The 24,045-nt window shown below is 40.9% G+C and overlaps 1 protein-coding gene across 2 annotated transcripts in view; it reads left to right on the top strand.

The window, feature by feature from the left end:
• Positions 1 to 24,045, top strand: part of malrd1 (MAM and LDL receptor class A domain containing 1) — a 53,593-nt gene that overhangs the window by 21,944 nt on the left and 7,604 nt on the right. For both annotated transcript variants that reach the window (XM_070852871.1, XM_070852872.1), the window contains exons 18-27: positions 1,168 to 1,453; positions 6,236 to 6,481; positions 7,959 to 8,116; positions 14,244 to 14,424; positions 16,773 to 16,901; positions 17,027 to 17,188; positions 19,925 to 20,082; positions 20,827 to 21,028; positions 21,639 to 21,917; positions 23,524 to 23,649. In XM_070852871.1, the coding sequence (XP_070708972.1) occupies positions 1,168 to 1,453; positions 6,236 to 6,481; positions 7,959 to 8,116; positions 14,244 to 14,424; positions 16,773 to 16,901; positions 17,027 to 17,188; positions 19,925 to 20,082; positions 20,827 to 21,028; positions 21,639 to 21,917; positions 23,524 to 23,649 (1,927 nt within the window). The remainder of the gene's footprint in view (positions 1 to 1,167; positions 1,454 to 6,235; positions 6,482 to 7,958; positions 8,117 to 14,243; positions 14,425 to 16,772; positions 16,902 to 17,026; positions 17,189 to 19,924; positions 20,083 to 20,826; positions 21,029 to 21,638; positions 21,918 to 23,523; positions 23,650 to 24,045) is intronic.

Raw genomic sequence — 24,045 nt, forward strand, 5'->3', positions numbered from 1 at the left:
ACCAACAAGGTGTAGTTTTAAATGGCCTTATGTGCTCGATCATTAACATTAATATCAACATCATAATGTGTTAATGTTTCCACCTTTTACAGTCTGTATGCTAAACTAAGCTAACCAGCTCCTTGCTGCAGCTTCATATTTAGCGTACAGACATGAGAGTGGTACCAAGTCTTAAGAAGATATGAATGATAAAAATATAACCGTCTCTGAGTCAGTCATTGAACAGTAGTAGAGTACATTCATGTACTTGAATTTACAGATGAAAATGTGTTGTAACTGAAAAAGCAATTAAAAATGAGTGTATGTGCTTGTGCATGCTGTAGTCTTTGTGTGTGTGTGTGTGTGTGTGTGTGTGTGTCCTCCCAGCTGTCGTTCTGATGCTCCACCAGGAATGATGTCTTGATTGACTGTGTAGTTTGCTCTGCGCCTCGTGTCTGTCTTATCCCACTCCTGACCTGTCAATCAATCAGGCAGTCAGCAAAAAGACACCAATTAAACTGAAGGGACGGCTGTGCGTGGGGGAGAGGGGGGAGAGGGGGGAGAGGGGGGTGGGTGGGGGCGGTTGAGAAGGAGAGAAGGGCGAGCAGCCTCTCTCCTGAGATGGAGGGTGTAGCTGTGCTGCTGTTGCACATGAACACGCCTCCATTTGGAAAGAGAACCTATAAAACATCACTGCCTCACTGCTGTGGGATGGAGAGACACACTTTCTCTCTAAGTTTTAATAAAGACAAGGACCAAAGGGAAAAATTGCATCGACCTAGTGAGAAGATTAAAACTTAATTACCTTTGTATGCCCATACTTTTGGTTTCTGTCTATATTCTGCCATGAGGACTGATGGTTATTTGGGAGAAAGGAGAGGTGGAAAACATAATGGAAAAGAAAGTGGCGTCTGGGTGCCAAAGGAGACATAATATGTCTTTGCTGAGACAAAATACATTTTTTAGGAGCATTAAAATGACAACAGCATCACATATATTCATCCTTTGCGTAGTTTTCTTCAAATATGTTGCTTTAAAATAATTTATTATGTGATATTTCTACACTGTGTAATGGTAATGAGAGGAAATTGAGTATCACTGTGGGAAAACTGAAAAGTATCAGTCACATCTGGCCACAATAAAAGTGTCCTACGCTGACATATTTTTCATTTTATGTCCTCTGTTCAGATGCGTTTCTATATCCACATGTCTGGAGACGGCATCGGCACCCTCAGCGTGTTCAGGAAAAGCGAAGGTGATCTTCATCTCCTTATGAACCTGACGGGAGATCAGGGCAACTACTGGCAGATGAGGGAGATCCTGCTGAGCCACACCAGGGACTTTCAGGTCATGTTTGAGGGAAAGGTGGGCCGAAGTCCAAAGGGTGACATCTGCCTGGATGACATCATTTTCTCCCCAGGATGTCTGCTCGCCTCCACAGCTGGAGTAGAGGACAATACTGCGCCTCCTTCAGGTATAAACTCTGCTTTGTCACCCTTGTTTTGTACTGTGTACGCTAAGCTCACCCACCAAATCCAACCCCACCCCTCTTCCAAACAATGTGAAAGGCTGCTAATCTTTTTGGTATAACTTCCATCACATTATATCCAAATTTGATTTACTATAATCCTACTCTCTCTTTGAACTGCCTTTCAAAATGCTTCTTCCATTCTCTGGGAACACAATGTCACTTTGTCACTCAGTCAGTTTGGATTAAGATATCTCAGTAGGTATTAAATGGACAAACATACAAACAATCATGGTCCCCAGAGGTTTATCCCTGCAACATTTGGTGACCCCCCCCCCGGGTTTTTTCCTCTAAAGCCACCATGAGGTTAAGTTACTGGGTGGATCATGGAGTTTTATATTGTTGTTAATCATCCAATGTAAGCACACTTTCACGCTAAAGTAATAGAGATAGTTATCAAGCTAAACATCATACCTGCTAAAAATCAGGTGTTAGCATTATCCCTGTGAGCAAGTTAGCACACCGATACATTTAGCTCAAAGCTTGTTTTTACTTACAAACTCTTTTGGAGGGGGTTTCTTTTCCTTGTCTGTGTAAAACCCAACGAGACACAGTACAACATGTGCACTGTTGTAATATGTGCTGGGTAATAATGACCTTTGACAGCTTTAATGCAATATTAACTCAGGTGCAAAATTTCACAGCAGCAGTTAAGTTCAGTAGACAAAGACTGAGGTTCAACAAGGCACTGTCCTCACAAAACAAGAATTACAGTAACAAGCCCGGCTTGTTCCTACTGGAGCAGTTATAAAACGCTCATATATATCTGCCACAGACTGGAGCCCTGATGAAGGCCTGGGTGTAGGTGAAAGATGTTGGTTTTTATTATTGTTCCTGAGAAAACCTGCCAGTAAATAATGTCTCTTTAATTCCATTGTGACAAGGAAAGTGCTGTGACTGCATTACTCCTTTTCTTTTAGTAAATAGCTGAACAACTGCATCCCTTCAGGGCTGTTTTCCTGCATGAGAATATTTCAGTATGTTTACAAATGACTGACACTGTGAAAAGGACATGGCTATGGAGCCCAGGGTGCCAAATTAGATTATTTCCCTGATTTAGGAAAGTTATTAGGCCACTAAAATATAGATGATTGCAGTTTTGATGACTTTCGCTGTAATAGTGTTCTCATATTTGCAAACAGAGAATTATGAGCTGCTGGGATATTAGATCATTGCCTTCATTTGGAGGGTGAAAAGGGGGCTCTTTCAGAAATTGGTGCAATATCTATAAAGAAAACCAAATTACATTCAGCTAGTGCACAGGGCATGGCCAAAACAGTGTGTTAGATCTCCTGAAATTTATCACATCTGCTGGTTGCTGGTCTCTGCGTAAACACGGAGGCAGCACTATTCAGCAAAACACTGAATCACAATTTATGTTTTTTCGCACCTGAGCTCACCTCATTTACATCCTGTTTCAACCAGAATACATTCATGATATGAAGAAGAAGCAGTTTCCTTGTGACGTGAAGCAAAAGTTGCGAAAATTGTTCGGTAACAGTTGGAGGAAAAAAACTACTGGAAACGCTTTGCAACATTTACTGTACATGTGGTCCCACACAGTGTTTGTCACTGCCCATATAAGCACTGACTAAATCAAGTCCCATCAATGTCTATATATAAGACTTGGGAACTATTGAACTATTAGAAGTTCCTCTTCATCCCTTACTTTCTTTATGAAGGAGCCCTTTAAGAGGCGAGAGAAAACAACAAGAGCTGATTTATTGCCATTGTTACTGTGGTTATAATAGGCTTATTAAATTCATGGCCTTTCGCTTGTATTGGATACTGGCAACTTTTCAGTGTCGTCTGTGCTCAGAGAGGAATGAAATTGCGAAGCTGTGTGCCTGCTGCAAGAGTGTCCTGGTCGTTTTGAGATGACCAGGAGAAGGTTTCTCTGTAGCAGCAGATTTCTGTCTGGGATCATCCTTACAGCTACGTCTTTCTCTCACTTGTTGCCAGTGTTAGCGCTTACAGTGATGTTGATGCTGTTTCATTTAGCATTTCACCAACAGTTTATCATCTTACTCTCCTGCTCTGATGCTTATTTCTGTGTTGAGCAGTATGTTGATGCTGGTGGCTGCTGAGACAAGTTGTCCATCCTTATCCAGCACTATCTAACCATACAGATAGCTTTGGCTTAATTTGTCCAGGTTTTGAGATGGCAGCATGTGAGATTCACTCCTAAACTCCAACACTGTGGAGGTGAATGTTGTTTCTGATGCTGTAAAAAAATAACATTTCATAAAGTTCTGCAGCAGAAACAAACTCTGTGAACTGTGATCGGCTTTCCCTGCAAAGTTTCTCCTGAATATTTAATCCTGACACTACCAACACTGTATTCTGTTGATTATTGAGTAGCAGCTCTCTGTCTGTGGAAAGAGGTGCTGTTAAATTAAGTAACTATTTCTTAGTAACACTTTAAATGTAATTGTAGTGCAGTGATGGAATATGTGCATGTACCGTAGTTTTGATGCCTGATTATTATATATAGTACTTATATAGTGATTGGCTTAAGCAAAGCAGCATTGTCATAAGGATACACACAGTGTATAGAATCACATGGTTGAGAAATACAAAAAAGAAAAAAACATTGCGAGGGAGAAAGGGCAGAAAAAGTGTTTTCAAAAGCACGACAAGGTCATTTTCAGAGCAAGTAAACACAGAGCAAATAGCGCAGGAGGGAAATAGGAGGTGCTGTGTGTGCGAGGAACAGAGGGATAGGAAGCACTTCTTGAAGGTTACGAAAAGGAGTAACACAGCTGCCCTGACAGCGAAGTGAAGTGAAGTTCATATCGCCCTTAAGCGAGCCAGGAGGGAGAAGAGTCGTGGATGAAAGAGAGAAAGCTACTCTCAGTGGCTCCTTAGCTGCTGCAGAGGACGTACAATAATACAGAGGAGAGCAAAGACAGCAGGAACTGTAATTATGTACTGAAGCCCCTCAGGAGCATTTTCCTCCACTGCTACATTCTGAAGTACTATCACATTACATGATGGAGGGTTGAAACACACTGCAGGCAACCCCAGCATGTGCTTTTTTAATTTTATCATGGCTTTAACAAGACATTGCGGACCAATGCCTGCAACACTTAATGTAATGCTCTGTCAAAGAGGTCTGTATGTGTGCCAACTGCATGGAAAAATAAAATATCCAGCAAACATTTTAGATACAACAGGTTAGATAATGTTTCTGCTTAAGCACTGTCAGGCAGCAGAATAAATTATGATACTCATTATATTCACTAGAAGAGAATGGGGGGATGTCCTTTGCACTCATGATGGTCATTAATTAAGGCTTCAAAGGCAAATTAAGTATAAATCCATCAGTAATGTAGCTTGTGGGGAAAAAAAGAAAACTCTTGTCTCCATTCATAGCATTTTGCACATGGCTTTTTTATGTAAATGTCCTGTCATGTCTGAGGAAAGCTGTAAGGAACATTTGCAATACAGTCACCTGCACCCAGTGGCAAGTTTTTTAGGAACACATGTAGAATATAATGCAGTCTGAATGACAAAATGCCATCACTATAACACATACATGAAGCCATAAATGTTACTGCACTTGTTGTCTGTTCTCTTCTCATCATCAGTGGCCTCTGGTATCACAAATTCAAATGAATCTACATTAGCATACGAATCTGACAGCAGATTCTTTGTGTGAGGTTGATTTTTCAGACATACTGTAAGAGAAATGCGGTTTTGATCCTATCACTGTCTGCCTTTGTTTCATGCACCAGGACGGAGAAAGGAATGGAGCAAAGGGCAACGGTTTAACTGATGAGTTATTTTTACAAAAAGATAAGAATTTGGAGAAAAATTACAATAGAAATTGTGAATGACATGGAAATGGAAATATAGCATGTCAGATGTGAGAAGAAAGACAACAATACTGTGGTATTTCAGCGGCAAGATTGGATAATTTGCTTCCCCCTATCTGGCCTCTAATACCAGATGTAATTTAGTGTGAATTATAGTGTAAAGTCCTTACACCAGGGGGCAGTATGTCACCCACGGTGACTGACTGACATACTCAACAATGCAGGGCATTAAAGTTACCCATGTAACAGCACATGCAGTGGAATTAATGAGGACAAATCAATTAGCCTAGATTTACAGTTACAGGCGAAGAACTGCATGTTTAAAAAGAGTTCTTGCAGAAGTGTTATTAGTTTCAAACTTTTCTTCAAAATGAATCCACCTACAGCTTCAGTGTGCTCCCCATCAGGTGGTGAGGCAGTCTGGCTTCACAGTGGGGAGCCGTGGCTTCCTGGCTTCCTGGCTTCCTGTGCGCCTTTGTTGAGGCACATTGCTTCTGGTCCCGTGCATCTGAAGAGGAACAAAGGCTTAGGAGGGACTTATACCCTTTTCTCTCCTTTACTTACAGCGACCACCCCTCTTCATCACGCCTCATCTCCCTCTCTAACACTCCCCAAAGCCTAGCGCCGACCCCGCTGGAATGCCTGGCGCCAAAAGAAGCAGATTCCAGCCCCCTACAGCACGCCACCCTATGATACACTGATTTAGGCTTACAGCCCCATGCTCTTTTGTCTTTTTAAGCCTCTTAAAGACACCCTGATGCTGCATGCCGATGGCCCCCCCACTCTTGAGTTGACTTCTTATGCTCTGAAGTTAATACTGAACTCTTGTGATGGACACACAGAAGATGCTTTGTTGGGAAACAAACACGGGGAGTCTGAACGATGTTTTATTTGTGTGTCTTATTTCCAGGCTCCTGTCCTTCAGGTTTTCTGACTTGTGAAAATGGCCGGTGTTACGCCGCGGGGCAGAGCTGTGACTTCACAGATGACTGTGGCGATGGCACTGACGAAAAGGATTGTGGGACGTCCTGCACCTTTGAGAACGGTCGCTGTGGCTGGAAGAGCTCCCTGGCCGATAATTTTGATTGGACGCTCGGGGTGGGATCTGTCAAAAGCATACGGCCTCCATATGATCACACGCTGACGAATGAAAACGGTATGTGTCCATTGTGTGAGTGCACACTTGAACTGTCACATCATTTTAAAGTTAAAAAGTTTAAAGTTTAAAAATTTAAAACTTTAAGTTTCTCATTAAAAAGGAACTTCTGCACTGTTCTAGTCTCCCCTTCAAATTACCATTCTGTAATTGAACAAGTTCACCTTCACTTCTGGGTGGTTTGATATAATCAGAGTGAATGTATTTGAGCTGACTTTAAAATTTCCACCTTAAACCAAAGTCCTGTGGTAGCTCTCCACAATGTTTAATTCATGCTTCAGCCTCTTCAGTGACAAAATCAATGAGCTATCTCCTGGTATGTGAGTGTACAGCAGGTGGGCCTTCAGGTGACTGATGCACGGCTCTAATTCCATTATACAAGATGTATGGTAAAAAGTGATGCGCATTAATAAATAAACATATATGCACATATAGAGCTCTTGTGGAGGTGCTTCTCCTAAGCATCTTAAGGCTGTAATCCTTAAAACTTCAGTTCTCATTGATTTAGTGACACCAGTTGTTCTTAGGGATAACAGGAAGTGTGGTTTAATACAACACCAAACACTCATTGAGCCACTAGTTAGTCATACTGTAAATACAACAGAAGAACCACTGGTTTATCTGTTTACAGTGCAGCCAAACAATAGGAAGCCAGTCAGTAATAATAACAAGTAGTTTGTATTCCGTAACTGTCCTTCTTGTCATTGATCACTGTTATTTATTACATGAACCCCAACAGGGTGATGAAGCTGTACATTATCCCATACATACTGCACCATGTGTACACTCTGCACTGTATGTGCATTTGATGGATTAATGTATTTGTTGTGTTTTTTATTGTTGCTCTGCAGTGATTTTATACTGCAGACACTATAATGTCCCAGGCAAATTTCCTACTGGGACAATAAAGTCAATCTTGTCTAAGAGCACCAAGCCTAACAATGAAAACTGCTACATAAGTAATGCAAATCTGAATATATTGAATGGCTCCTGCTGAAAAATCGATACCATACATAGGATCACAAACAGGGTTTTATTTCACAAAGATCTGAAAGACTACAACTTTAAAATCAATTTTATATTTTATGCTTATTTGATTTATAATGTTAAGTAATAAAGATTATGATGATGAAAAGCCACAGACTATGAGCTCTCTGAAATGCGTATTATTTTTGTAGTGTAATGTAGAAAATATTTGCAGCATATTTGCAGCACAGATGCGCTCCCTCTGGTTTTGTATCCCTCCCAAGTTTTCCCCTTGTGAGCTTGACTCAACAGAGACACTTTAAGAGTGATTCCTGGGTGTCAAAAGGCAGCCACATATTAAGGGATGTGTCAGACATTACTCTGAGACCCCTCGCCCTCATTCCCCGACCACACTGTTTGTGACCTTGCTCTAATTTGTCACTGGCTGCTAGAGCTCTCCCTCGTTGTTGCCCCTCTCCTCCATCACTTCTCCTCTTTCCTCTCTCTTTAGGTCATTTTGTCTATCTGGAAGCTACACCAGTGGGACTCAAAGGTGATAAAGCTCACATTAGGAGCTCCGTGTGGAAAGAGTCCAGCGCCATCTGCAAGCTCTCCTTCTCATACTACATTTCCCACAAGGCCTCTGGAACAATCCGCCTGCTTATCAAGGTAACACATTTGCAGGAGTGTGTTTTGACTCAAATATGGGTCAACTCTCTCCGTGCACAATGATAGTGAGAAATGTTTCATCTAACTGATGCCAGATGATAAAATGGACCCTCCAGACCCATCACTTTCCATCAATATTGGTTACCATGGTTACTCTCAGCCAGAAATGAAGCCTGCTTTTATGTTAAACAAGACAGTAATCACGTCATATTAGTGCTGCTGTCTAGTGCTCTCAGTGATTTGGTAAAAAGAGAAGAGAGGCTGTCAGTTTCGCTGCCAATATTTGATCGACAGGGCATCTGGTGGGAAGTGGAGGTGAGTGATGGGGGGTGGGGGGGTCATGGTTAACCCTCGGCCCAAAGCACCCCCACTCCACCATCTGGACACCCACCAGCTCTGCCGGCTCTCAAGCCTTCTTCCTTGTTAGGCACTCAGCCACCTAGTTTGTGTATGCATGGTTGACTTTCAGGGATTAAGATTTCTGCCATTGAAATACTGTTGTGATTTACTTCGCCTCCATCCTGTGGTCTGTGCACTCTCTACTTCATTTAACTTTACCAGGTACGGCTCAAGGTCAAGGTGCAGGAGTAGATCCATTCCTCGCAGTGTAAATGTGTGAGCACTTCTGTATGCGCAGCACGTGCGTGATTGTTAGCGTGTCCTTGTGTTTCCTGTGTTTCCTGCAGAAACTATTCTATGCAATTTGCAAAACAGGTTATCTTGTAGACTTTTTAGTGTTTTATTTTTTCATCAAACAGCAAGAGGTGATGTCCCACCTCGCAGAATTTGCACATCATTACTCTTGCAAAGAAACATTGATACTGTCTCATGCAGCAGCAGCCAAGTCACACAGGCAACAGAGCTCATGATGTTTTTAGGAGAGAAAAATTAACTTATTCAGAAGGTAGAAGCTCCATCAGCACATTAAAGTTAAATATGCCTTAAAGGGTTAGTCTGAGCTTTTCTTATTTTCAGCAGATCCCATGAAAAGACCAAAAACAACCATGCATTTCTCCCAGTGCCAAGCTGACGCACTTCATTTGTATAGCTCCTTTTTACACAAGTCAGTGCAGTTCAAAGTGGTTAACAGGGGAATGACAGTCCAAATACACTAATAGGACAGTGGAAAATACAAACATTAAAACAATAAAGATCAAAGAACAAGGTTCATGATATTTCTTTTGTCTTACTGTCAAGAAATTCCATGAAAAAACCCAAAACAACACTGAAATGAGCCCACTAAGTATTACTGTTGTAGTCACAGCCTGATATAGCTCATTCCTCTGTGCCATTAACCGCATCGTCATCCAAAAACTATTAAAATGAGCCACACTGTTGGACTGGGTGACATGTTTCTTTATTGCAATGCGCTGTTTACTCCTGCCCGAGTAATGTTTGCAAAAATCTGCAATGCCCAGCTGATTTAGAAAGATATTTAGCGGTTTTTAAAGATGAAAGTATATATTCATGACTGGTTTTTAAATATTTAGTTGGAGCCAATGGGGTCGGAAAGTACTGAGGAAAGCAGTGACACATTTTTGGTTTTGGTCTTTTTCGTGGGATCTGTTGAATAAAACAAAAATACAGATTATCAGCAGACTTATCCTTTAAAGGTTCTGACTGAGCAGTAACTAACAGTACATAAGACGTACCACTCATATACTCTATCTGGCACCTGTGGATCCAGATGCTGTATTTATTGATGCTGTTTTGAATTTAATTAATTATACAAATTCTCTATCACCTTGCTATGCTATTGATTGCACATGGTACAGACATGCTGTCACTGCTCTTAGAAATTCAAATCGTGGGATTTACCCATTTTTTTAATCAAGCCCAGTGGCCATTTGATTGATTATGTGACTTCCTGAGAGGCAGGAGATGATAAACGCACGCGGGCTGTTTTACATGTTGTCCTTCTTCACATACGGATGGAAAATGTAAAATTTGGCCTTTTAAAGAAGGTTAGCTCTCGACATTAAAGTGAGGTGGTGGAATCACTCACACACAGACACACAGATAGGGTGCTGAGTTCAGAGGTCATCGTATATGATTTTAGGCATTGACTGGAGTGTGTGTGTTGTCTGATGTGTGTCTTATGTGTGTGTGTATGTGTGTGTGTGAGAGAGAGAAGACCAATATCTCCGTTCAGCTCTGTGTCCCTGTTGTCTCCCATGACACATAAATGATGTTAAGTGCATGTATGACCTAGAAGGTTCAAAGACATTAGCACTTACAGATTATTGCTTTGTGCTATATAATTTACAACATTTTTTTTATAGCTTGCTTGTTGCCTTGAGCCAAAATGGCCACATAAATACAAACATGAACACACATTTTCACCAGTATGACCACAACAGATACACACACCACAAACGTCGTAGCACAAACACAGTGTGAGCCATCTTTAAAGGTTGATTGAAGAACAAAGGCAGTTATGGTAATGACGCTTGAGACTTCACAGAATGGGAGGGAGGGGATTATATTTACCTGGCAAGTGTTTCCCTCTGTGAAGTCCAAAAGGAGCTCAACAGTCCTGTCTATTTATATCACCAGGCCTGTGAACCTAAGTGTCCTCAGCAGTGGACGGGAAGCCTGGGACCTGAACAAAGACAGGGTGTCAGAGGGAACCAGGTCCAGCATGTTGTGCAGTCTGATTATAATATGTCAGTCATACATGCATCAGCTGTGCAACACTGCATGCGATTCTGTAAATGCATGAGAGGGAGAAACTCTCAGAAAGACAGGGGCATATTTGCTGTTTCATGCTGCTTCGGTTTTACTTTTAAACTATTATCAGGAGCAGATAGAAGTGTCAGGAACCAGCAGCTCCGACTGCTCGTGGCGATTGTTTTAGGGAGTAACTCTATTCTTATGCTGCATGTGGTGATATCTGTCACAAAGGTTTGGACTTTGTGTGAAATATTTGTGGAATCAATACAAACTCTGAACTGCAGATTTTGTGTTTTTGTGTTGGTGTGTATAAATTCTGTCTGAACATCTGAAAGTTGTGTTAGTCAGATATAACTATTGGGATATGGAGGCTGCAGAAGAGTAAGGTTATAAAACAAAAAAACACTGGCTAAAAATATAAAATTTAGAGGACATTTTGTTAAATATGCTTAATCGTTGTAAAGCCAAGCTAACTATATTTACTGTGCAAACATGAGAGCAGTATCAGTCTTCTCATCTAATTCAGCAAGACACCATATAAGCCCAACTGTTACTGTTACATACTATTTTGAGTTAGATATCGACAATAGAACGTATTATCACATTTTCTGCATCAACACACAATTAACATCAAACTGCTTCCTCTTGCTCTGTCCTGTCTCCTCGTTATAGAGCTTTTGTCTCGTATTCTTCTCCTTCTCATGCAAGAAATATGCTACTTTCCTTTTCAGACATCATGTATTTCGTAATGTTTTGCGAGAGCACGCTGTTTGTTCCCCCTAATTACTGACAAATCCATTTAGCAATCAGCATACTGTTATGATAATTTAGGGAAATTACTTGAAAGCGGAGATGCATAGCCTGCCAGTAGCTCATTTCTATATGGTGCAGTGGGTTCAAATGTGGCCTGCCATCATAATGAACTAAACATCTGCCAGTCAGACCAAGAAAGGATTCTTTACCCATGTAAAATATAGCATGACACAGATTACCATGCTGCACTATCATAGAAACAACATGGTTGGATCCTCTCAGTATTGTAATGTTTCTTAACTAAGCACAGAACAAGTAGGAAAAAGTGGATGCAATCTGAAATGTAGGTGAGTCAACAAAGAAACAGCTGCCAGCGGTTCCATAAAATGAAAAACCCATGAATACAAATTGGATTTCAGCTTAGTGGAACATTCAGTATATGGTTAAGACATAGGGGATTTGAAATTTTCAATAAAATAAGCATTTCATTGTGATTACGACTCTCTTTCTTCTTTGTTGGCCTCTTGACTGTCACCTTGGGGATAATAAAATGAAATTATTCAAATGTTAATCCACTCTTTACTTTGAGCAAACTGAATTTGTGGTTGCATTTCCGTGACTGCAAGCTCAGGGAATGATCTGTCAAATTGATCGAATAAATGCCTCAACCGATATGCCACCGACACATCAAGCGTCAGCCACATATGCCAGTATCATACACTCGTCAGTCGCTCTAAGGCTGTTTTTATAGATTGAGCCTTTACTCCATGACATAAATCTGGATAAGTCCTGCTGTAACGCTGCCTATTAATCTATGCTCTACTCTCACAGTAACAAGATTATTTCAAACCAGGGCTCCGCTGGTGTAAAGCAGAGGAGACAGCCTGTGTGAGCCTCACCCAAGGGTGCATTTTAATAGGCTTTCAAACTGCGCAGCAGAAAGTGACATTGCTCGTCCTCTGGTCTTGAGTACATTAGACCGGGTATCTTTTACTGCAGTCAAGCCCCTGGCCACATGTTGCGACTTCAAGTACAGTAAGTTTGATGCCGTATATCATTAGAGGATACACTGTGTGCTCTGTTTAGCTGTTCACATGCAACAGTTTGGCACTTCTGAAATTGATTCTCATCGTTCCACTGCCCTAAAACTGAATTACTGATGTGGCATTGGGGACCCGCAGTCCCGTTTTAAAAAGACCAGAGGATGAGGAAGCAATTGTGAGTTACACCAGCGTCAATATTAGACTCATGAACTTCAGGAGGATGAGTAGTTAAATCTTTTTGCTCCTCTATTAAACACACTGTGCTTCAACTAGGCGGCGCCTCTTTAGACCGACCCAAAGCTGAAGTGGATTTTAACAATCACACCATTCAAGCGAGAAACAAAGATAGAAAGTGTGTGTGTTTGTGTGTGTGAAAGTTTGTTCTGCAAAATGGATGTTATTTAGATGCAATTAAGGCCTTTCATTTCATAGTGCCTCCTCTGGATTGGCTGTTTTTACACTTAGAGGATAACGCTAGCAGTAATCTACATTTTTCTTATTGCCAGCAAATCTCATGTAAACAAAATTAAAAAACCTGTTAGGTCTTCCGTACTGTTTCTATGGTAGGCCAGGCCCACTGGGTGCTACTCTAGATGTAAATCTTTAAAATAAACTTTCATTTTTTAAAAGGGCTAAACTCTATAGCACAGAGGAACGAGATATATCGGTTAGTTCCTGTCTGGAGAAGCGATTCATTGTTGATAATGGATTTGTTGACAATAAGAAAAATATAGAACATCCCCAGTCTTATCCCTTAAAGCTTTTTGTTTAGTTTTATGCTTTGCTTCATGCGCTTGTAGCTCTAACTGCTGTCCTACTGTTGACTGTAGCCAATCCTGCACAGAAGTTGACATTACTGTCGCAGCGCTGATCAATCTTCCTTTCTTTCCTTTTATCCAGCTTTGAAAAGAATTCATCTGAATTAACTCAAATCCAGTTTTCCTTGGTTTGATCTCAGGCTGTTTACGATGCCGTATATACAGTATAACCTCTGTGCTATAATTGAAAATTATTAATAAAGGACATAGAGAACAGTTAACTTTACAAGTAACAGTTTCTCCTGATTCACCAGTAATTCTGCACTACTTCCTCATATTCTTTAGTCAAAACAGTATATCTTTAAAATGTGATATGGCTTGTCATTCATGCTCTTGACATAATATTAAAAACTGCGGGTGAGATGCTGACCCATAACACATACATCCACTAAAGCCCTCTGAAAGTCACATTTGTTGTTTCAAAGCTGTATTAGTCATGATTTAGTGCCTGGCTTGTGCACTGCCATGGGAAAAGATAGAGAGGACTTACAGAGGAATACACATCAGTCTCTGTTTTAATATGTTCCACATGTGGCATGAGAGAAAACCATTACCATAACTCAGGGAGCTCACGCTTTCATTCTGAATAGCAGGTCTCAAGGCAGGGGGACTTATTACTACAATGTTATGCTAATGAGGCTTTAATGACTCCTCTTAGATGGTGTTTCTAAGTGGCGGCAGAAGTTGTTCCAAGAGCTCATTGTTACTTAAAGTTCATCAGACTTCACTTCTGACGTGATATGTTTCGGATAAAAAAACGTAGCTTTGAATCCACTTTGAGGCTCTTCTGCGTGACGTTGTAATCAGAAATGCTTCTGTCAACACTGCCCTTCTCCACAGACTGAGAATGATTTGAAGGAGGTGTGGAACAAAACAGGACACCAGGGGAATAAATGGAACCGAGCAGAGATCCCTCTGAGGAAGCTGAGGAACTTCGAGGTGATATTTGAGGGGATCCGCTTGAGGGACGTGAGTGGAGGAGCTGCCCTGGATGACCTGGAGTATGTTGACTGTGCCCCAAGTAGGTGATACACATGTTTTGTGAGAAGTGTGTAAGTGATGCTGCTGCCAACCGACTGAACTGTAAAAACAAGTTAAAGGTTCACTATACAACACTCACAGCATTAATATAGCTTCGCTCTGTGTTTGCTGCAATCTGAGCTTCTCTGATTTTTGTTTTGGTCATCAGGACGGCTGAGCATGCACATAAGTGCATGTGAGTCCATCAATTCAAACCAAGCTGAAAAATGAGTCAGAGCCGCTGCCCAGCAACAGATCCAGCTGAGCTACTGAGCGAACACAGTAGCACTAAGGCCAAGAGAAGCTGTCAGTCAGCAGTTGTGTACAGACTGAACAGGAGACGGTGCACACATTCATTTTAGTCTGAAAAAGGTTACACTGAAATTAAACAGTGGGCCTGCATTTGTCAGCCAAGACATATGCTGCTTGTGCTAACTAAACTGCACTAGGCTAGCTATTTCCCTCTGCTTCTCAGTCTTCATGCTAAGCTAAGCTAATCGCCCTGCCGTCTGTGGCTTAATACTTAATGCACAAGTATGAGAGTGGTATCAAGCTTCTCATCTTACTCCTGGTAAATACACATATTTTGTAAACTGTCAAGATATTCCCTTAAGCAACTTAACAGTCCCTCTTTTTGAATCACAAAAGGTCAAACTATTCCTTTAAGGGCGTCTGGAATATTACAGAATGCCACAGATACTGGATCCTCCCTCGCAGCTACTTTAGCTTCACTTTTCCAAGTGAAATACCTTGCAGCACCTTCATAAATGTTTGACTTGTTGAAAACTGAAATAGTTGGGCAGAGTAAGATGGGAAATGTCTTCAAATTGTTTTGTTCCTCAATGAAGAACTGGAAAGGAAATTTTTTTTTAAAGCCAAAAGTCTCACCACCTGGCAAAGTCATCACAGAGTCACTGGCGTTCAGCAAAACCTCTGCACACAGTTAAATTGAGGTCGCTTGGTGCAGAGTGGCAGTACAACTCTAACTTCCTGCTTTGTTCATTTCATTGTAACTTTAATTTTACTGAACTTTTGATAGTTTGAGAGAAATATTCATGCTTTTAGAGATTTTCATTAACTCATTTATTGTCAGTCAGTTTTTCAAACCGGTCCATATATAACTTTAAAAAGTAAAAAAAGTAAAGTAATATATTTAAGTCTGTCTCTGAAGATTACCGGACCCATGAATTGACTCTGTCTTTGTAAACGCAAGAGTAAAATATCAAAAGGACGCTAATGATCTATGTAGGCCCCTCTACATCCACGGTTTCTTGCTGTGCTTTCTTATTCTGGCGGTTTACCTGAAAAAGTAATTACAGCGGTAAGAGTGGCCTTGAAAATGACATTAAACTCTCTTGCTGATCTCTGTCCTTGTGTTATCAAAGTATACTTTCAATAATCTTCACAGGCAAGATGTAAAAATGCTGTGAAATTACTTTATCTTTTCAACTGATAGTTTGGGGTATGAAATTGATTCTCCAGCCAGCTCAGCATATGAACAGAGAGAGAGAGAGAGAGAGAGAGAGAGAGGCAGTGTGTTTTAGAGGGGGAGGGTTTGACAATCCGCGTGATGACAGATGCTTTTTGATGTTTTACGTTCGAGACAGATGTTTCACATTAAACAGGACCTGGCACAAGGCTGGACACCATGTGGGATGTTTCCTCGCTCTGCCAAGGCCCTCTCCAGCACACAAACATAAACACACTCACAAAAAGAGACATAAATGCTGACCTAGAGACAAGCGGAGACGTAGATCAAAACAGAGTGAGGATGAGCATGCGAGCGCTGACTGTCCGTCCAAAACTGAATAACACTGAATAACACCCATCAACTTTGAATCCACGCTAAAATGGATTTCCAGTGTATTCTGTGATGGTATTAACCCCGCTGACTTTCTGGAATGAAGTTCAACTCTTTGCTCATTTCAGTCATCATTTAATTTCCTTTGAAGTGCACACACATCCACGCACACAAAGTTAGTCGTACGTGTGGCGTCTCTGCTCCACCTGATCTCTTTTCCTTCCTCTCTGTTCTGTCTCAAACAAGGCAGAGCAGGAAGAAGGCGGCTTTAATTTCCCTGACAGGCCTTTATCTGCTTTTGTTTACTGTCTTCTCCGCAGCTCGTGTCCTTTGGTGCAGAGAACAGGAAGGCTTTAATAAGACACAGTTGTTCATCGTAACTTTTTCCACTGATGCGAGATTTGATTCATCTGAATAGAAAAGGGGAGCTAGTTTCCTGTCTAGTGGGTCAGTCCCAAAAAAGATTAAACAAAATGAAGAATCTAAACATGAGTGACGATTGCTTCTCCCTCAGATCTGTTCCTATGGTTTGTCTGTGTGTGTGTCAGATGTTGTGGATCTGGTGAGTTGTCCCGCAGTCACAGACTTTGTGTGTCGCAGTGGCCACTGCATCGAGTCCCACCTGGTGTGCGACAACAAGGCCGACTGCGCCGACGAGTCAGATGAAATGGACTGCAGTGAGTGGAGATGAGAAATGGCTTTCTTTGGGAGTGAATCCATCTTATAGTGGCAGGAAAACAACTTTCATGCCAGACTTCTCACTCGTTCCTCCCATCTCTCCCTCCCTCTCTGGCTCTTGAAGACTACATAGCCGGCTTGCCAGGCGCCTGTAATTTCAACATGGATGAAACCCAGTGGGAGGAGACCTGCCAGCTCTCTCAGGATGCTGATGATGACTTTGATTGGAGGATCGGCCATCAGACTGAGACACCAGGAGCTGGACCACATGCTGATCACAGTCCTGGTCAGTACCAACTTATAGTTTATAGAAATTTCATGTGTATACAACAAGGGCTTCAAATTAAACAAGATACCCCCCAGAATGACAATGAAGTGTTGTCACATCAGCAGGATGACATCATTTCTCTTTGTCTCTGCCTTCCACAACTGAACAAGTCCCTGATGAAAAATAACTGTTGTATGATTTTATGCCACTATGGTTAAAGTTTGGTTGGGTTTAGGCACATACACAGCTTGGTTAAGGTTAGAGAAACAATGTGTTTCGGCTTAAAATACATATTAAAGGGGAACATTCATCTCAGTGGATACAGTAATAAGCGCGTCATTATGGTTAAAGCGCGACTGTGGTCACCAGTAGGAGAAAATAATATTGACTGGAAACAGGAAACAAACTGCAGTCTCAGCTGGCAAAGTCCCATGTCTTAAGGACCCGTCCATTCACCTCAACGTAGATCCTACATGGACTTTTGTGTCTCTACAATATTGTAACCTAACATCCAGCCACTGTACGGCTTCACCTGAGTGTAAAAGTGTAGTTTTGGGGATTTTCTGAAACATAATGCCTCATGCATAAGGTTTCTTATCAACATATTTCATTAGCGTATCTGGCAAGTGGCAAAATCTTGATACTGAACATTCAAAGACAAGATAATCATTTGTTTTCCAGTTATTATCTACTTCATCTATTCGCAGCATCTGATGCTCACAACACTTAGATAATACTTTATTAACATTTAATTGAAAGCACGACCTTTCCTCAACCAAAGTGCTTTTGCTCCGTGAATCTAACCACAGTGGACATCTAGTAGATATCCCTTCAGTTTTTGATCACTAGTGGCAGCTTTGGAAATTATTTTGATACACAAGTTTGTGAGTTTTTCTAACCTTTTTCTGCCCCCTTCATCATGACAGAGTGAGCACTTGCCACTACGCGTCCTGTTTACGTTCACATTTCACTGCATGTGTTTGCTTTCTGTCTTGTTTTTTAGTAAAAGATTAATAATGCTGTCAAAAAAGCCTTTCTCAGAATTAAGAACAAACAGCGTCCTCCTTGACATACTCCATGTTTTCAGCTCACAGGCAGCTCAGTGCAGCGCCTTTGTAATTACAGCTTGACAGCTGGGAAATAGGAGCTTCCGACGGGCATGTGAAGGCAGGGTTAATCATACATCCTGATCAATGTCAGCCTGAGTCAAACTGAGCTTTAACAGCATTGGACTTGTTGTTTGTCTTGTGTACAGATGCTGCTGCTGTATCAAAACATGATTTTTGCTCCTGATTAATTAAAATTTAATCGTGGAGAATGAATCAACTCAGTGGAGCTAAGATTATAGATTAAAGTTTTCCATTTAAAGCAGTGTAAACCTTCATTTCCATGTGATGTTCCCTGCAATTTGCATTCATTAATTACCGTTTTGTACACTAGCTGCTTGTGTTTCCTCTGTTTGTTGATGCTGCTTCCTTTTCTCGGTACACAGGGATTAAAAAATGATATGATGTTGAGAGGATGACCTTGGGTTTGGTGGAGTTTTTTTTTTTTAGAGGAAACTATACCTGTGTACTGTTTTTGCTTTATTTCACACAGATAATGTAAAGCAAGAAAGGAGTCACCTGAATCCATTAAAAGCAGTTAGATTTATGACTGCAACGATCAAAGAAAATACTCCAAATTTGTGCCAGTATTTGCTTCTTTCTCTGTTATATATTATTGTAAAATTATGAATGTTAAACTGTGAGTTTGGCCTTATGAAATTGCAATGGACATTTGACTATTTTCTGTCTAAACAAGTCACCCATTTACTGTAAAGACAATCTGCAGGTCGATCAGTTATGTAAATTAGCAGTAGTTGTAGTCCAAGTTAGATTATTTTGGATTAGATGTGAGCTTTCATGGCAAATAAAGGATGATCTAAAAGCGTCTAGAATGGTATGATTTTGAGCAGGAATTTCAGCTGAATTGTACTGGGAGATGTATTATATATATTATACTGCGCTGATGTTGTAGAGGAGTTGTGCCAAACATAAAGTCACCATGTCGTCCAACATACTTTGTAATTCTCCCATAGACTTAAGCACAAAGCAGACATTTTTCAGTGCACTCAATGAACCAACTGTCCTAATCTACATCGTAGCTCTAACGCCTCCTTTTATTGGCTGTTGGTGAGTTCACACCCACTTCTGATTGGCCTGAGTTCATTGATCGGGGAGATGAACCTGGGCACCGCCATACAGAGAATTTATGATCTCACTATAGAGCAGATCAATGCACCATCTGTGAGAGATCTGAGCAAGGACGAGAGGTTCGCATGACTCTGCAGACATGTTTCATTTGTTTTTTTTAGTCAGAGGGGAAGAATCCAGTGTTGTGGGTGGGATCAGGATTTGCTGTGAGCTGCGATGGACTCAAATCCCCTTTAACTCATGTGGAAAACTCCCACTTCGCTCTGGCCTCACGCAGATGCCATGTCATCTCCGAGCCTAGCCGAGCTGAAGGAGCTCTCTGCAGCTTTTGGCTGCAGGCTGCAGCGTTTCACAACAGCACGAATGCTTTCTCCTGTCCTGAAATATCATGTAGCTTATATTAGAACCAACAGGTTATTGGATTTGTTTCCTGCAGTAAAGCTGGCTGAGAAAGGCTTTAGCTGTGGATATTCTTTCACTGCACAATCTTTGCCTCTCATCAGACTAAAATATTACTCACACCTTATATTGATATACTGCAAATGTGTTCTGCACTAAGGCGGTGGAGGGAGCTTCCTGTATATACACTCAGCCACACAGAGGGAGGGTGACGTTGCCAAAGTGACGACCAGGAGTCCGTTTCTGGCCAGTATCAGCTTGTGTCACCTGCGCTTCTGGTTCTACATGCACGGCTCTGACAGGATGGGAACGTTGAAGGTGATTAAATCTGAGCCACATTTCCATAAATAATTCAAAGTCTTAGTTTATCTCCGGCATCTAGAGTCCAAACATGTGTTTTTTTTATCATCATTTGCTGTCAGGTGATCCATCACAGTCAACCTGAGGGCTTAATTTGTTTTTTCCTGAGATTTCTTTCCTATTTTACTTTGCCTCACTACATTACACTCTGCTTAATGTCAATCAGCTGATACCCACAGGAAGAAATGAAAGTCTCCGTGCCAGGAAATAATCCATCAAAGAATGTCACCTTGCAAACTTGATTATCATATCCATCTTTTAATGTCTTTTTTAGGTATCTTTGTCAGCTGGGTTAATTTCAAAACAACAAACAATAAGCAAATGTTTAAAAATGATAATAATTGGGTATGATGTGCACTGAAAAACACTAGATACACTAGATATTCACAAATGTGCTGTAGCTTAAAATGATACCAGTTCTTCTAATCAAAATCATGATAAAGACTAATTTTAAAGTCAGTTGTAATACTATATTAAGGATTTATTAATAAAACTTTAATTAAATCATATACTTCTCTTATACCCCCAGGCATTAGCTAAAGTGACTAATCCAAAAAATTTGCCATAAGACTTGTAAACAATATTTTGTAGACTTGTAAAGGTAAAAAATCTGTTTCTTTTGTGCCAAATTTTTTGTTCACTAACAGACATTTTGACTGTATTGACAAACATCACAGTCTCACTTTATGTCATCTGACCCAGGTCTACACAGTCGGACCCAGTGGCACCAGTCTGCTGATGTGGGCCGCCACTGGAAACCACGGTAACCAGTGGACATACGCCAATGTCATCCTGTCCAACCCAGCCCCCTTCAGGGTGACCTTCCAGGCAGAGGTGGGTGGAGACATGTGGACAGACATCGCCTTGGATGATATCTCCTATACTGCGGAGTGTGTGGTGGAAGGTACATTTTAAAAAGTAAAGTTTTTTTTGTCAAAAGTCTTTTTACCCTTGCCCTTGGTTTCTTGTTTTTTCCCCATTTCCCGTCCTTTCAGCGCTGTGCTCATTTTTCATGCCTTTTCTTCCAATTTTCACCTTCTCCCATTTCTTCTTTTTCCACATTTTCTGTCCACCAGCATCCGTGCTCCTCTGCTCCGTTTCCATATAAATTGTGTGGACCCTCTGGGAGAGTGTAGTGAGTTAATGGACCCTGTTGCCCTCTAGGTCCATATAAATTCACTGTGGAGACTGGGTCAGCACCAAGGGACAACGCACCGGGCAACAGGGGGGAAAAGCAATTACATTTATATTGTGTTGTTTCCTCACTTCCACCCTGCCGCTCTCTTTTCGCCCCTAAATTCTTCGGCTGACTTCCTGAAGAAGCATCCCTTGTGATCTCTGACACACCATTACCATACCTCTCTGTGCCTCAAAACAATCTTCTGAGGTTTCTCCCTGAAGGATGCTGCCTGTGTGTGACCTAAAATCAATAAAAGGGGGTTTAAGGTGTGCTAGGCTGTCTGCATGCATGTGTAACTATATGCACGTATCTTCCCTGTGTTATGTCACCACAGGCGCAGTAACTCCCCGGCCTCTGACCTGCGGCGTGGACCAGTACCAGTGTGCATACTCCTTTCAGTGTATCCCAGAGAGCTGGAGGTGTGACGGAGAGCTGGATTGTGCCGATCGATCCGACGAAGAGTTTTGTCCCACTGTGGTGCCTGGTACTCTTCCTCCTCAGGATAACTGTCCTGTTGGATATTACCAATGTTCGAATGATCTCTGCCTCCCCTCCATACTGCGCTGTGACGGCGTCCCAGACTGCCCTGATGGAGAGGACGAGTACAGCTGCCGTGAGTATACGCATTGGTGGAAACTAACTAAGTGTATTTACTCAAGTACTGTACTTGAGTGCTATTTTGAGGTATTTGTACTTTGCTTTTTTGTGCTACTTTATACTTATTCTCCATTACATTTCAGGGGGAATGTTGCACTTTTTACAGCACTACATTTATTTGAGAGCTTTAATTACTTTTCATGTGAAGATCTGACACAATGGGTAATACATCAAGCTTTTAAAATACACATTATTGAAGATTAAACCTGTGCTTCCCAACCTTTTTGGCTTTTGACATGTTAGGAAAACAAAGCACTGTGTAGTTGAGGTCACATTTCAGATGTCTATAGGTTGTTAACAGCTCTGACAAATAGTCATTCTTCCCTTTAAACTTTGTTGTTTCGTCTTTCCTCTCCCATTAATTGTATCAGAGCCTCTCTGGTTTATATGGTAATCCTTTAGAGAGGTTGCAAACCACTAAAGTAGGTAACTGTTTATAAAGTTGTTCCAACCATCTCCACTTGAAGCAGCTACAACAGTAAAGTGCTGCTTACACACTGATGCTTCAGTAATAACAATCTAAGAATATCATAATTAATAAAATATGTCAAAGGGACCAAAACAGTACTTTTACTTTAATACTTTAAGAAAATATTGTTGCTAATACTTAATACTATACTTTAACATGCAGGATTTTCGCCTGTAATGGAGTATTTGTACATATTGGTACTTTTACTTAAGTAAAGGACGTGAGTAGTCCTTCCAGTATGTGTGTGTGTCTTAGTCAAGTGGGGTTTTTGACTGGTGCCAGTGTGTAATGGTGGGGAAAGAGCAAACACTTTACCAGTCTGCCCTTGTTTATACCGGTTAAAGATTCAGACAGTTACATAATACATACTAACGACTAAAAGGTACAACCACCACGTCTTCATAAAATGATTATATGTAACATATATTATAAGTATATATTAACAGATATACCAACAGTGTATAAAAGCTACAAACATCTATCTCAGCTTCTTGTAAATTCCCTGAAATATTTGTGTATTGCTTCAAATCAGTTACGTTGCCTGTCTATGTGTTTGCATTTTAAGCAGGCGTTGTTGTGCAGCATTAATTTTTTGTAGTCCCTTTAGACTCTATTAGATTCTTCTTAGCCTGTTCTATATTTTCATCTCATCGTTTTGATATTTCTCTCCTCCCTGACCTTGAATTTCAAATCCCATATTTTAACTTCTTACACTTACTTGGATCTTCTTACAAATGCTTTTGATTCTCAACAATTACCAACATGACTACACAATTGCTTTTATTTTTTCTGTTACATTTATTCATCAGTTTTCAAGGACTTAGGTCAACATTTGTTAATGTTTTTAAATATGGAAAAAATGGCTGACAAAAGGAGAATTTTTCCAGGTAGAAATGCTCTGAAATGTTTGAGTTTTGTTGCAGGGACTTTCATAAGCACTAAATGTGAGATGTGTAATTTGCCATATGTGCACATAGAAATTCTAAAAACTACACTGTTGCTCATAGTGATCTGTGAATACACCTCTCAGACACCCTGCTCACTCCACTACATATTTTACCAGTCTGTTTCTGCCTCTCATTTTTTCCACCAGCTCTGCTGAAGTGTGAACTGGGAGAAGTGGTGTGTGAAGGCTCGCCTGGTTGTATCCCAATTCAGAAGCGCTGTGATCGCTTCACCGACTGTCTGCCTTTTCACTCTGACGAGTCCAGTTGCGATGGTAACATGTTTTTACTTACCTTCTTCTTTCAAGCACTTTGCCATTAACCAAAGTCCATTTGACGATTCCCCGACCTTGAAGCTCAGACATGTCACAAGAGGCCCTCGACCTTCGGCCTGAGCACGGTTTGATTTCCATCAAACGTTTTCCATTAGCGACGATGTATTTTGTATGAAATGTCTCTCCATCTCAGTAAACAAGGCGCTCAAGCTGGGTGATGCGCTGTCTTTCGTCCATCTGTTTTTTGTTTTTTTTTTATATATAGATTTTGCAATATATATGTATTCTGTATATTATACACTCATGAGTCACTAGTCAGTTTCGACTCAAGTGCTGCCAAAATTTCATTCATGTCTGTTCATTTCCAGCCTCAGCTGTGACTCCCAGGATATTTTC

The sequence above is a fragment of the Pempheris klunzingeri genome, chromosome 21, assembly GCF_042242105.1.
Source record: "Pempheris klunzingeri isolate RE-2024b chromosome 21, fPemKlu1.hap1, whole genome shotgun sequence".
NCBI classification, from domain to species: Eukaryota; Metazoa; Chordata; class Actinopteri; order Acropomatiformes; family Pempheridae; genus Pempheris; species Pempheris klunzingeri.